This window comes from Electrona antarctica (assembly GCF_951216825.1).
Source record: "Electrona antarctica genome assembly, chromosome: 24".
In the NCBI taxonomy this organism is placed as follows: Eukaryota; Metazoa; Chordata; class Actinopteri; order Myctophiformes; family Myctophidae; genus Electrona; species Electrona antarctica.
The window spans coordinates 9,023,579-9,039,497 of NC_136803.1; the positions used below are offsets into that span (position 1 = coordinate 9,023,579).

General features: G+C 44.1%; 1 protein-coding gene across 2 annotated transcripts in view; it reads right to left on the bottom strand.

Moving 5' to 3' along the window:
- Positions 1–463: 463 nt before the first annotated feature.
- stk11ip (serine/threonine kinase 11 interacting protein) overlaps positions 464–15,919 on the bottom strand; it is a 61,136-nt gene continuing 45,680 nt past the window's right edge. For both annotated transcript variants that reach the window (XM_079495376.1, XM_079495375.1), the window contains exons 25-28: positions 11,751–11,835; positions 7,187–7,269; positions 3,164–3,390; positions 464–1,802 (exon numbers count right to left, since the gene is read on the bottom strand). In XM_079495376.1, the coding sequence (XP_079351502.1) occupies positions 1,662–1,802; positions 3,164–3,390; positions 7,187–7,269; positions 11,751–11,835 (536 nt within the window). In that variant the 3' untranslated portion in view covers positions 464–1,661. The remainder of the gene's footprint in view (positions 1,803–3,163; positions 3,391–7,186; positions 7,270–11,750; positions 11,836–15,919) is intronic.

The following is a 15,919-nucleotide window of genomic DNA, read 5'->3' on the forward strand; positions in this document are numbered from 1 at the left end:
TGAGAACAAACAAAAGAAAGAGAGACAAACTGTCAGAAAGCTTAAACCACAAGCTGGTATGATTCCTATGAATTAGCAGTTGCTCATGGTATCTTTTCCTTTCTAAACCTTGAACCTTAAATACCAGTCAGACAATATATCCTTTTTTAATACTTTTCCAGATGTTTCGTGCACATCTTCCCCTCTCAGTAAATTCCCCAAATTGTCATCAAACAGATTTTCCAGACGTTTCCAGACCACCACCTCCCCCCATAGGAAACCCTATGAGTCCAGTGTGGCTACCAGGAGTGTGTGTAGCTTTGCCCTTCTGGTATCCTGTTTCATATTATATATATAATCACAATCACACTGTACACAATTGCAGGGGTTCTCAACGTTTTTTGGCTGGGGACCCACGGAAATGCTTTGGCCATGTCTCGCGACCCCCGCCCCCTCCCCACCCCACAATACAAATTGACCACTACAATAACCTTAATAATAGAGAAAATACATAAATAAACAAATAAATACTGAAAACAGATATAATCATTAAGGAAAGTTTATGCATGTACTATGGTAAACTCTTAATTTCCATTTCCAGCAATTCAGTTGCAAAAATAAACGTTTACTTTTTTTTAATCTGGAGACCCCCCAAAAAACACTTTGGTGACCCCGAGGGGTCGCGACCCCCAGGTTGAGAACCCCTGCGCTATTGTACCATAAGACACTGGCTCTCTCAACGTTCGGTCTGGGGGCCACAGGTCTGTATCTCTGAGAGTGTGAATTGGTGAAACCATTGTTACAGACCGTATAAGGGTTCATTTGGATCCCTGCTGGGCCTCGGACTGATGTTGAGAATCAGTGCTATAGTATAAGATTGGATGGAAAATATGTGTGTTAAAAGAAAACCTGGACGGATGGCGACTGAACTCCCAAGCTTGTGTTGAGCGTGTGATGTCACAGCTCACTGCACCCCCAAGGCTGGCGGGGCCACAGTCTGCAAAGCCGAAAATAGCAAATCTACAAGCTCACAGCGTGGCATTGCACGACACGTTGTGAACTTGTAGATCGGCAGTTTCCTGCACTCTACACTGTCATACGACGCGCAAGTCAAACTTAATGGCCGGAATGGACCAAACTTACACACGCACTCACATACGTAGACGCACGCACGCACGCCACACGCACACGCGCACACACACACACACACACACACACACACACACACACACACACACACACACACACACACACACACACACACACACACACACACACACACACACACACACACACACACACACACACACACACACACACACACACACACACACACACACACACACACACACACACGCACACGCACGCTTCATTCTAGGTTGAGGCTCCAGTATCACATAAATATGCATTTACATTTTTTAGAAGGTGGTTGCAGCCGAGGGGCAAACTAAGGCAAAGTCACACTCCTTTTCTCCGTCGGATATGAAAGTTTATGTGCTTGTCCACCCTGTGGGGCGAGTGCAATAAGAGTAGTTGGCATAAAAGCAAAAGACAAATGCGGACAATAAAAATAACATAACCAGGGCGTGCAATGAAAAAATATAAAAAATAGAAGCCCACATCTTTCACTGTGCTGCAGAGTCTACTGACGCACAAAAACACGCATCATTTCCGGTGCCTCGTCATGTCGCGGTGTCTTGCATGCTCGTGGTGAGCTTGACGCCGAACATGGCTTCCCAGCGTGCCCTCACCCAGTCCAGCAGACCCCGGGTCATCTCGCCGCCCTCCGAGCGCACGCACCACACCTTCTCCTGCTTCACAATCTGCCGGGGCCAAGAAAGACACGACACGGACGCAAAGGAAGGGTCATTAACCGAGGGCGCCATGCAGAGATTTTGCCCAAATTGTACATTTTCACATGGGGTCCGAATTCGATCTAAGAACTGTGTCAGAAATAGGGCTCCGCCGCTCCGCTCATGCTGGAATCTAGCAGCAATATTCTTTTTGCAATTTCTTAATCGGAACCCTATTTTAAAAATAACTACTGTGTAAAAGATCCTCTGATCGATGTACAGTTATATACTGCATATCTTCTTGCTTCTACAGTTTATTTAGTAATAGTTACATTACAGCTAATTCATTTTAGCAATGGTTTATTCATGTATTTATCATGATCTACTAAAGGCACTCACATGTCCTTGAGGTTATTCACTTTCTACATGTTTGAATTGTTCTTTTTAACTGGTAATATACCTTTGTTTATCTGCAGAGCATCTCACTGCACATATTCATTTACCTTCACTTACAAATGTAACGTTACTAATATGGGCTGGATACAAAAAACTTAGGATAATATCTGTCAATACTGTTAAGTGCCACTGTTGTCAAGCCTAGGTTAGTCACAAGCTCTTGATAGTATGTTTCATTGGTTACATATTTATAAACCCCACAGACAGACTTAACCACTTTCAACATGGCCTATTTTGGGCATGTCGACAAAATATTTCCAAAACAGTCCAGATCTACAACTCACTTTTGCGTGTCAATGTCATACAACAAAGTATAAACTAGAGGATTAATTGGATTAAAAAAAACATAAATGGAGCTATCTTGGGCGTGCCTTACCTTTACCCCTAAACGTCAAAATAGTAAAAAATGGAAAAAAGTTTAGGGATAAGGGGTAAAGAAATAGAACATCGAAAACTGGAAAAGCTCTGTTACGCCAGGGATCACAGACTGGACCCAACTTATGACGGAAACTGCATCCTTCGAATACTCAATTGCCAGGAGGAACAATGTCAAAGGGAAGTTCCATGAAATATGGGACTACTTTTATTTGTATATTAAAGGATGGTTGCATTAACAATTTGTGATTGGTGATACATTACGGATATAATCACTATTGTCAGCAACAGAATGTGGAGGGGTGTTGTCCATTGGGGTTTTCTTTTTTGACAGCTAGTTTTGTTTTGTTTTTTGTTTGTTTTTCTTTGTCTCTTTCTTTTGTGTAAGTCATGTGTATTTTGTATGCTTTATTGTAAAATCATTAAAAAACTTTGATGACAAAAAAAGAAAAAAAAGAAATAGAACATCGAGATAAATATGGTGATACAAGCTTTCTGCCAAACAGTGACGATATGTAAATGCTTCCTGATTCGTAGCCAATCACAGAGCTTGGACTGACCTCATCGTAGAGCTTGATGTCCATTCGGCACGGGTCCGAGGACCACAGGTGGACGGAGCTAACGCAGCTGATTGGCTGGCTCTCCAGAACGATGAACCCTCCGGTGCCGGGTTCTCCGTCCTCATTGGCTAACGCGCTGGGCAAGCTCTTACTCCATTGGTGATCTTCGCTGAGCAGGTAGAGGGTTTCCTGGGTTACCAGCAGTGTCACAGGAGACCAGATGTCCTCTGAAATGAACAAGAACAATACATGAATAAACAATCAAATACAATCACAGAGATTAAAATGGGGTGCATTTTGCATCCCAAAACGCAGTTTATAGTTAAAGGGGAATTTCTCCCTAAACCTTTTTTTTACAAAAGTAAGTTGATAATTATGTATATTGACAAAGAAAATATATTAAAACAAAATAAAGATATAGGGGAGCTGGGGCTGCAGCTGGAGATGAAGCTGGGGCTGGGGGGGTCTAACGCTAGAACTCCTATTCAATCGCGCAGTTGTTTTTTGGTTTTTTGTTCACATCTGTTCTAGATGATGTGACAGCAACACTCCATGCATTGTTGACACTGCACTCTTCCTGGTCTACGTGAGCTGATGTTAGACCCCTCCAGCAGCAGCCCAGCTCCAGCCCCAGCTCCCCTATATCTTTATTTTATTAAAAAAAAAAAAAAATTGGTCAATATACATAATTATCTTACTTTTGTAAAAAAAGGTTTAGGGAGAAATTCCCCTTTAAGGGACGCAATGAAACAACGACCTCTGCATCCACGGGATGCACTACTGTACTACTGTACTACGTTTTTTATTCTAGTTTATTTTGCTAGCTTTAGTTATAATAATAATTTCTTCTTCTGTTTTCTACATGAATATAACCACATTATAACCATATAAAATGAAATGGGAGTTAAATGCTGCAATTGCCAATTTGTAAAAATATGACTCCTAATGTGGTTGAAGTGGGACTCAAAAAATGTCCCTGGGACCCGTCTAAAAGACCATCCCTGCATCCTGGGACTCATTACATTGAAAACCTGTTTACATCACTGCAATCAAATCACAAAGGGCAACCTAGAGCTGTGTATAGCAGTGATTCTAAACCTTTCTAATCTCAAGGACCCCCATATGCATTGGGCCATGAATCCCCATTTAGTTTATAGTTTGTATTGTGTGGTGTTGTTTTATTGTATCGTTTTGTTTATTGCTGTAATGATTTTATTGTTGTTTATACCACCATTTGCCTCTAAGCTGATTTGATTCAGGGTGAGACATCCTGGTGTACTGCATTTTATATTGCCACACTGTAAAGCACTTTGTAAGCATCCATTACAAGGAGTTTAAGTATCTCGGGGTCTTGTTCGAGTGAGCGGAGGGACAGAGAAGGAGATCAGCCGGTAGAATAGGAGTGGCAGTGGCGGTATTGCAGTCGCTGTACCGCACTGTTAATTATTTATTTTTTTGTGGCTTTCGCCTTTATTTTTATATTTTTTATGGAGGGACAGACAGTAGGCTGACAGGAAATGGGGAGAGAGATGGGGGGAAGACATGCAGTAAAGGCCGTCGGGATCGGGAGTCGAACCCGCGGCACACTGCCAGACTGGGTTACCAGCCAAGGTGCCTGGACCACTGAGCCATGGCCCAGGCCTGTACCGCACTGTTGTGACGAAAAGAGAGCTGAGCCAGAAGGCAAAGCTCTCTGTCTACGGTGGATACAATACAAGCGGCCGAAATGAGTTTTCTTCGACGGGTGGCTGGCATCTCCCTCAGAGATAGGGTGAGAAGTTCAGTCACACGAGAGAGACTCGGAACTAGAACCGTTGCTTCTTTGCTTGGAAAGGAGCCAGCTTAGGTGATTCGGGCATCTGTTAAGGAAGCCTCTTGAGCGTCTCGCTAGCGAGGTCCTCGATGCACGTCCCACTGGAAGGAGACCCCCGCAGACCAAGGAGGAGATGGAGGGATTATATCTCCAAAATCTGCCGGGAACGCCTCGGGATCCCCCTGAATGAAGTTACTAATGTTGCTCTGGAGAGGGAAGTCTGAGCTCTCTGGTGGAGCTGTTGCCCTGTGACCCGACTACAGATAAGCAGTTGAAGATGGATGGCTTTGTAACCATGATTCGAAAAGCGCTTTATAAATAAAGTGTATTATTAATATTATCAACACTGTAAATTCCTCAGTATTAAATGAACTCTGCGAATGTACAAAAACTACAAATGTAACCCAATGGGGTCATTTGGTTCATAACTATCAATTATTTAACTGGGGACCACCTAAAACCCCCTCAACGACCCCTGGGCGTCCCCTGACCGCACATTGACTCATTGACTGGGGACCACCTGAAACCCCCTCAACGACCCCTGACCGCACATTGACTGGGGACCACCTGAAACCCCCTCAACGACCCCTGGGCGTCACCTGACCGCACATTGACTGGGGACCACCTAAAACCCCCTCAACGTCCCCTGGGCGTCCCCGGACCCCACATTGCGGTAGTCACTGAGCCATGTCACTCACTTGACCCTTGACCAACAAATTGCACCATATGTCAGATATCGAGTTAGATTCCTATATGAAGATTGATGGGCTCAAGTTGTGATTTGACGAGGATACAGTGTTTTGAGTCATGGCAGACAATGACATACATATGAATACATACCGCACAGTACTGTATTGTAAACACAGTTACAATTTACACATTACAATTTCCGCAGCTTACCTTAAAATGGATGGCTAACATAACAGAATGATTCATTCCAGTCTTTGGCTGACAGATTTTCAAACCCCCCCACCCACCCCAAAAGCATTCTTCAGATGGTTTGGTTAACACCACTTAAATAGGCTCTTTCTCAAATTCCCCAAAATGAAAATGAAGCCACTGACAGAAGTCATCACCCATCCCCATTCAATAGCCATTCAACTCAATGGCTTGTACAATAACGTGTCATTGTCTCAACGTTGATTGAACATTGATTAGACTATTTAGGTGTGTTTTGGTTACAAGCCACGTCTCCAGTCGCTTTCCTCAGACTTTACTAGAACAGTTCTGACATCTCAACACGTTTAAGTGGAGCTCGGGAAAAGGGCAGGTTAGTGCACGCAACAATCACAGCACTTGAAATTCCGTGAACCTCTACAGCTGTGTGGCCCGCAGCTATGTTTTTGTCTGTACAAAGCACAAACAGGCAGATAAGCGTCCTTCGGCATCAGCGCGCACAGGGGGAGAAAAAAGAAAAAGAAAAAAGAAAGCACACGCACGCATACCCATAACATGAGCAGTCCTTGTCACAGCACACATACCCACACAAAATGAAATCCACGCAAAAAATATGAGTAGGTCACAACACCTATAAGTAGGTCACAACACCTATGAGTAGGTCACAAGCTCACAACGCGTCGCTTCGCGCCGCGCTGTGAGCTTGTAGATCGGCTATTTTGACAAATTCTTAAACATTTGTTTTCTAATTCGTGGAATTTCTTAGATTTGTCGTTGATTTCTTCATGAAATTACCTGAAAAAAAACAATTGAATTTGTTTTTAATGTTAATGATGAAAAATTGTGCTTCTTGGGGGGGGAATGCTTTTTGAAATTGTTTTCAAATAATAATAGTTAAAAATCACACCCGTGTGAACTGAGTGGTGTAAGGTCTTATATAGCCTGTCTGACGTAATGAAATCATGTCTGACGTAATGAAATCACACCCGGGTGAACAGGGTGAACATAGCAACCATGCTCATTTTTTCTGCACAGACTAACAAAGCCAGTTGTAGGAGTGGTTTACACCACTCAATAATGAAATCACACCCGGGTGAACAGGGTGAACATAGCAACCATGCTCATTTTTTCTGCACTAACAAAGCCAGTTGTAGGAGTGGTTTACACCACTCAATAAAGAGGCCCATAAAATCGTGTCCGCGACCCACAAACGCGTCCCGACCCACTGTTGGGGAAACAACAGCTGGCCTGCGTGCACGTGTGCAGTATGCACGTGCACGGCGTATGGAGCCCCGCCCCGGCGCCCCGCTCACCTTGCAGGAGGAAGGACAGGAGATAGAAGAACTGGAGCTGGCCCTCTTCCATGTCAGTGTGCGCGTCTTCACACACCAGAGGCCTGCAGTAGCACACACAGAACAACTATCACAACACATATACTGTATAAATGTATAAATGCCAGGTAAATGGTAAATGGTGCATTTATATAGCGCCTTTTATCCAAGGCGCTTTACATAGTTTGTGCATCAATTCACCCATTCACACACATTCATACACCGATGGCGGCAGAAACCATGCAAGGCACTAGCCAGCACATCAGGAGCAATTTGGGGTTCAGTGTCTTGCTCAAGGACACTTCGACACTAACTCTGGGGGAGCCCGGGTTCGAACAGGCAACCTTGCGGTTACCATCCAGCCACTCTACCCCTGAGCCACCGCCGCCGCCCTATATACATTTATATATTGGCATTTGACTTTAATCGGCCATTATGCACCTGTCAAAATGTAACCACTTTCCCTATTTTGTCCATGTCATTATAGGCAATTTGTGGGGGTTTTTCTCGAAAACGTCGATCTACAAGCACACAACATGTCGCTACAGTATGTGACATGTTGTGAGCTTGTAGATCGGCAATGTTTTTTTTTATTAATCACAATAAAATGCCTTTTTTTTATTTGCATTTCTAAACAATTGTGATCAGCATTGGACCCAAAGATCTGCCATCGGCCGGGCTCTGTCAGTTGTATTGGACCCAAAGATCTGCCATTGGCCGGGCTCTGTCAGTTGGACCCAAAGATCTGCCATCGGCCGGGCTCTGTCAGTTGGACCCAAAGATCTGCCATCGGCCGGGCTCTGTCAGTTGGACCCAAAGATCTGCCATCGGCCGGGCTCTGTCAGTTGGACCCAAAGATCTGCCATCGGCCGGGCTCTGTCAGTTGGACCCAAAGATCTGCCATCGGCCGGGCTCTGTCAGTTGGACCCAAAGATCTGCCATCGGCCGGGCTCTGTCAGTTGGACCCAAAGATCTGCCATCGGCCGGGCTCTGTCAGTTGGACCCAAAGATCTGCCATCGGCCGGGCTCTGTCAGTTGTATTGGACCCAAAGATCTGCCATCGGCCGGGCTCTGTCAGTTGTATTGGACCCAAAGATCTGCCATCGGCCGGGCTCTGTCAGTTGGACCCAAAGATCTGCCATCGGCCGGGCTCTGTCAGTTGGACCCAAAGATCTGCCATCGGCCGGGCTCTGTCAGTTGGACCCAAAGATCTGCCATCGGCCGGGCTCTGTCAGTTGGACCCAAAGATCTGCCATCGGCCGGGCTCTGTCAGTTGGACCCAAAGATCTGCCATCGGCCGGGCTCTGTCAGTTGGACCCAAAGATCTGCCATCGGCCGGGCTCTGTCAGTTGTATTGGACCCAAAGATCTGCCATCGGCCGGGCTCTGTCAGTTGTATTGGACCCAAAGATCTGCCATCGGCCGGGCTCTGTCAGTTGTATTGGACCCAAAGATCTGCCATCGGCCGGGCTCTGTCAGTTGTATTGGACCCAAAGATCTGCCATCGGCCGGGCTCTGTCAGTTGTATTGGACCCAGAGATCTGCCATCGGCCGGGCTCTGTCAGTTGGACCCAAAGATCTGCCATCGGCCGGGCTCTGTCAGTTGGACCCAAAGATCTGCCATCGGCCGGGCTCTGTCAGTTGGACCCAAAGATGTGCCATCGGCCGGGCTCTGTCAGTTGTATTATCATGTATTTATGTTTTAGGCTCTGTCAGTTGTATTATCATGTATTTATGTTTTAGGCTCTGTCAGTTGTATCATCATGTATTTATGTTTTAGGCTCTGTCAGTTGTATTATCATTTATTTATGTTTTAGGCTCTGTCAGTTGTATTATCATTTATTTATGTTTTAGGCTCTGTCAGTTGTATTATCATTTATTTATGTTTTAGGCTCTGTCAGTTGTATTATCATTTATTTATGTTTTAGGCTCTGTCAGTTGTATTATCATTTATTTATGTTTTAGGCTCTGTCAGTTGTATTATCATTTATTTATGTTTTAGGCTCTGTCAGTCGTATTATCATGTATTTATGTTTTAGGCTCTGTCAGTCGTATTATCATTTATTTATGTTTTAGGCTCTGTCAGTTGTATTATCATTTATTTATGTTTTAGGCTCTGTCAGTCGTATTATCATTTATTTATGTTTTAGGCTCTGTCAGTTGTATTATCATTTATTTATGTTTTAGGCTCTGTCAGTTGTATTATCATTTATTTATGTTTTAGGCTCTGTCAGTTGTATTATCATTTATTTATGTTTTAGGCTCTGTCAGTTGTATTATCATTTATTTATGTTTTAGGCTCTGTCAGTTGTATTATCATTTATTTATGTTTTAGGCTCTGTCAGTTGTATTATCATTTATTTATGTTTTAGGCTCTGTCAGTTGTATTATCATTTATTTATGTTTTAGGCTCTGTCAGTTGTATTATCATTTATTTATGTTTTAGGCTCTGTCAGTTGTATTATCATTTATTTATGTTTTAGGCTCTGTCAGTTGTATTATCATGTATTTATGTTTTAGGCTCTGTCAGTTGTATTATCATGTATTTATGTTTTAGGCTCTGTCAGTTGTATTATCATGTATTTATGTTTTAGGCTCTGTCAGTTGTATTATCATGTATTTATGTTTTAGGCTCTGTCAGTTGTATTATCATTTATTTATGTTTTAGGCTCTGTCAGTTGTATTATCATTTATTTATGTTTTAGGCTCTGTCAGTTGTATTATCATTTATTTATGTTTCATATGAAGTGGTGTCTTTTCCTCCCATCAGCATGTGGGTAAAACGATGACGTTTATTCATTTTGATATGGAACCGATCATAAATAATACTTTATGGTGGTTTTTGGTTTAACACATTGTTGACTTGTTGAGCTGCCGGGCTGTGTTGTGGTCTGCGTGAGGGCTTTAAGAGGGGTGACCGCTGACATGATCACACATCACGTGATTTGTCATGTTGTCATCGGGAGTTTGTCATGTTGTCATCGGGAGTGCTCTGTGGTCTCTTCCAGCAGCAGCACACGACAGAACTGTTTTATTAACCCAGCCTGACGTCGAAATAAAAAAACGTTCCCTCTGAAAGAATATATACCTATTCAAAGATTTGTGCCGCATTTTTACGATTTATCAAAAATAGCAGACCTACAAGTTCATAGCGCGCCACTCGGTGGCGCGCTATGAGCTTGTAGATCTGATATTTTTCAATAGCTAAAGTATAACAGAATGCTTGAAACACCAAAAGGGGTTCCCGCCCAAAATGGGTTCAAGATTCAATTGTTACTTCTTACATACAGTACATGTACATAAACCCAAATATCTTGTTTTGGCTCCTTACTAGGCCTAGAATGTCCTTATTTTAGGGCATGACCCACTGTTGTTCATGTTTTTTGAGGGCACAAAGGCCAAATGCCACAGCAGCAAGTTCATCAATTAAAACAATGATACTAATTTTAACTTTGGTGTCTGAATTGACAGAAAAGAGGCAGAGGAGTGGGCTGGGCACGGTCAGTGCATTAAGGCCATGTTGGCCTTAGGCCTAGGGCATATACTGTACTTTTAGAAGGGCATAATGGCAAACTGAGGGGGAACAGCGGAAATAGAAAACAGAAAAAATATTACACCAATACACCATGTCTGTCAAGTTTGTCAAAGATGTCAAGGCTTTAATACTTTGTTGTATGACAAACAGCAACGTTAGCTTATCTACAAGGTATCAATGCATCACAGCTTGTAGATCTGCTATTTTCTCTATTTCTGACAATTGTCGCCTAATGGCATGCCCAAAATAGGGTTGCCAGGTTGAAAGTGGTTAAGAGACAGTTGAATGCATATATAAAGACATTAGCTTAACAAATTGAACTACATCATAAAGGTGTTTGTGGCACAATAATTAGGGTCTAAACTTGACACGGCCAGCAGACAACACAAGTATTCTCTCTGCATCTTTCAACTCAAGGTATCTGGATCAGACTCAAGGTATCTGGTACTTTTTCCTTTTCATTCACTAGCTCCACTGGTCAATTCTCTCATGTACCACTTACACGTAGAGCAGGGGTTCTCAACGTTTTTGGCCGGGGACCCCCGGAAATGCTTTGGCAATGTCTCGGGACCCCCGCCCCGCCCCCTCCCGACCCCCAATATAAATTGACTGCTACAATAACCTTAAACCATTTTTGGCGGGAACCCCTTTTGGTGTTTTAAGCATTGTTATAATTTAGCTATTGAAAAATAGCATATCTACAAGCTCATAACGCGCCACCGCGCTACGAGCTTGTAGGTCTGCTATTTTTGAAAAATCGTGAAAAAATTTTTTAAAATTTTTTTTTTTTATTATTTTTTTGAAAATAATTTGGGGACCCCCTAAAATAATTTGGCGACCCCCCGAGGGGTCGCGACCCACGGGTTGAGAACCCCTGGCTTACATGAAGTGGTTGTACTGACAAAGGCGTTAGCTGCCGGATGGCGGGGCGTTTCTGACTGATGCCACTGTTAGGGCGTTCTGAGGTTTGACATGAGTGAGGTTTGTGGCCATGTGAGCGTAGCCTACGTACCACAGATGGTGCTGGGGGCTGAGCCTTGTGGTGGAGATGGACTTGAGCTTGCTGTCAGACTTCGTGGCCAGCTCTCGGACGACTCCTGCGGGAGAGAAAGAGGGGAGAGAAAGGGCCTCATGTTTAAATGCAGCGTGACAGTAATGCTATAGAAACTAGGTGAGGGGGTGGGGGCTACAGGAGACAAAACGAACAAAGTAAACCAGATGGGTCCTTCGTTGAAAACTACAGCGCAAGAGAACCTCAGACATGCAGTACAGGACATTAGCTTCAGCACTTCAACCATTCAGGCCTGACCTCAAAATTAAAAAAAAAATGTTTTCTAAATCATGACAATTTTCTGAAAGATTTGAGGCACATTTTAACGATTTAAAAAAAATAGCAGACCTACAAGTTCATAGCGCGCCACCGAGTGGCACGCTATGAACTTGAACTATGAGCTTGTAGATCTGCTATTTTTCAATAGCTAAATTATAACATAATGTATGTAACCACCAAAAGTGGTTCCCGCTCAAAATGGGTTAAACCTGCTACTTGGTCTACTCTCTTTCCTCCGACGAAAATAGCGAATCTACAAGCTCACACAGCACGTCGTTGTGAGTTTGTAAATCAACTATTTTTTGCGAATGTTCCCCCCAGGATAGGAATGCTAGGGATCAACTGTGGCTGTGGCTCAGGAGGTAGAGCAGGTCATCCAATGATCCATGGGGCGGCGGTTCGAATCCCGGCTCCTCCTGTCTACATGTCGAAGTGTCCTTGGGCAAGACACTGAACCCCAAATTGCTCCCGATGTGCTGGTTGGTACCTTGCATGGCTTCCGCCGCAATCGGTGTATGAATGGGTGAATGTAATGCACAATCTATGTAAAGCGCCTTGGATAAAGGCGCTATATAAATGCACCATTTACCATTTATCAAGTGGTTAAGAGAATATAAACCAGGAGGTATATATATATATATATATTTAAAAAAAAGAGTAATAGTACAAGAGTGTCAAAGTATATAGAAAATGAGGCGATAGCAGCCGGATTCAGAGATGAGAGAATGGGAGTGACTCTGAGAATCTATTAAACAGTAGCACACAGGTAGCTGACAGAAATGTCACACACACCTTAGTATAAAAGAAAGAGTCCTGTGTGCACAAAAGACATACTAAAATGTGAGACCGATTTAGTTACAGTTGCGGGAACAAGAAGAAATCTGAGAGGTCTCTGATTTCGCCCCTATAGAATCAGGGGGTGTGGGAAACTGCAGGGAAGACAATTGCGCTGGGTCACGGCAAACATCTCCACGGTGTGGCGTGTCATTTACTGCGACAACAATAGAGGACGCCGCGGCGGATATAGCACTCACACAGAGCACTTTCAAAAGTCAAGTGTGTATAGGTGAACTTGAAAGTGAGAAAAGGGGGCTTAAAGGGACGCAGTGGAGTGGTGACAGCAAACGGGAGACCAGTGGCGAATAATGCGATTAGAGAAACCCCACCCCTCCAGCCCACCCTCACAAAACCAGTCATCTTTGGGGAAAGGGGGAGGCGAGGGGAGGTGAAACGGGCCTTACCTTTGATCAACACAGTATCGCTTTACAAATCAGTGCCCAGGTCCACGTGATTTTAACCTTTACAAAAACACTTGTTTTCATGTGAAATGTGTACGCGTGTGTGTGTGTGTGCGTGCGCGCGCATGCATGCGTGTGTGTGCAAGTGCGTGTGCATGCGTGTGTGTGGGGATGCGCTGTGTTGTGTTGTGTTAGTAGATTGATTGCATGATAACAGGCATTTCTCTTTGGAATGAGCTGCCTCCGTGTGTCAGGCAGTCTGAATCTAAACTATCCTATAAAAATACTGTTATGCAATAAGATACAGGCTTCACCCCTGCCCACTTTGACAGGCTGGAATGGTTGACGACAGAGTACAGCATCTTGCAATGGTTCAAGATTCGCTACACCACCAAGATATACCCCCATATACCTGTCTACAGTCCACACCCACAACACCAGAGGGAGTTCAACAAACCGTGTGCAACCCAGATTCGGCACAAACAAGGGACTAAATCCATTTCGCTAGTATGGTGTCGTCCACTCACAGTTAACAGTTTTTGTATTGAGTTGTGCTAGAAATGTACTGTAATTCTGCAAACTTAATAAATAACTGTGGCTGACTCCAGAGCAGCCGAAAACATCTACTGTTTAAAGAACAACCTGCCTGTGGCTGACTCCAGAGCAGCCGACTACAGCCACTGTTTAAAGAACAACCTGCCTGTGGCTGACTCCAGAGCAGCTCCTGCGGTCTCCTCGTGGGGCCCCCATGAACATTTAGGCCTGCTGTTCTTAATCAGACCTGCACTGGAGCACTGTTTTATATGCATGGCGGAAAATTCATACCAGCCACCAACCAAGCTATAAGCTGAGGGTCATTTTAACTGGTAGACTGGGAGGAGGCTTATCTACGATGCCAGCTGCCCGTGCAGGCAGGCAACCGGCAATTCAGAGAAAAACAAGACAAGACTTTTTATTTGTGAAATAGTGAAAGTCATTGTTGGCTCCGTTTATATAATCATTATTAGTTTTCTGTTTATTTGTCTACACCAGTGGTTCCCAGACGGTGTGCCGTGAGACAGGTCCAGGTTTGCCTTGGGATTTACAGACAGCCACACAGTATTATTGCAATATATTCGGCTACATAAAAAGTTATTGTTTTCTATTTTATTTACTATCAGAACTCATTTCCAAATACATACGCAAATTCTATACCGGGTATATAATTTTTAATATACCCTGAAATATTGATTTTAACCACTTTCAACTTAGTAGCTATTTTGGTCTAAAATTGGAATCGCGATTAATTGTGAGCTTGTAGATCCGCGATTCTTCTCACTATGAATACGGGTGTGCCTTGAGATTTTCACATGCCAATTGGTGTGCCAGGGGCACACAAAGTTTGAAACCCCCTGGCCAGGTAGATAGGTGGAAGAGCGCATCACTGCATGCCTGGCTGACATCTCACAGTGGATGTCCTCCAACCACCTCAAGCTGAACCCAGACAAGACTGAGCTTCTCTTCTTCCCAGCTAAGTCCTGCCCAATGCGGGAGCTAACTATTTCCGTAGACAACGCCCTGGTAACGTCTGTCCCAACAGCCAGGAACCTTGGTGTTGTCCTGGACAGTCAGCTCTCGTTCAAAACTCACATCACAGCTGTCACTCGATCCTGTAGGTTCACACTCTATAACATACGACGAATTAGACCGTTCCTCACCCAGGAATCAGCCCAGCTCCTAATCCAGACAACAGTCTTGTCAAAACTCGACTATTGTAACTCCCTCCTTACTGGCCTACCGGCATGTGCACTTAAGCCTCTCCAACTGATCCAAAATGCCGCAGCTCGCTTGGTCTTCAACCAGCCAAAATTCTCACATGTCTCCCCCCTGCTCCACTCCCTCCACTGGCTCCCGGTCGCTGCCCGCACAGAATACAAAACTCTGATGCTGGCATTCAAAGCAACCAAAGGTATGGCTCCCCCATATCTTGCAAGTATGATTGAACCCTACAAACCCTCCCGCGCATCCAGATCAGCCAACGCAGGGAAGCTGGAAGTACCCTCACTAAAAAACGCCGGGACAACGCTCCACACGTCCCAAACTCTTCTCCCTTCTGGCTCCAAAACTGTGGAATGCACTTCCCGTTGCAGTCAGAACTGCAGCATCACTCCCAATATTTCGCCGTAGTCCCACCTTTTCAGACTCCATCAAGGCCCATAGCACTTACCCTACCCCCTTAGATAGCATTTCTGTAGACTTAGGGGCCATCCAGATGAGGACGATTTCGGTGTTTCTCTGGCAAGTAATTAGCCGATCTGCCCTTTTTGTCACACGGAGACGGCGCTTTGGGGGACTTAAACGGCTAATTTTTTAACTACCTTCCAGAGTGGGAAAGTTTGGAGACGCGACTTTCACGTCTCCGTGTGTATAGCAAATGCCGCCTAATTTGCTGAAATGGTGATGTCATAGTCCCCTCGCCCCCTCCAAACTAACCAGTGTTAATGGTTTATTTCACCATAACCACTTACATAAGTATCACAGCTATTTTATATTTGCACATAATGTCTATAAATCTCTTCTCCAAAAATAGCCGATCTGCAGCCTGCATGCATGAGCTTGTAGAGGAGCTATTTT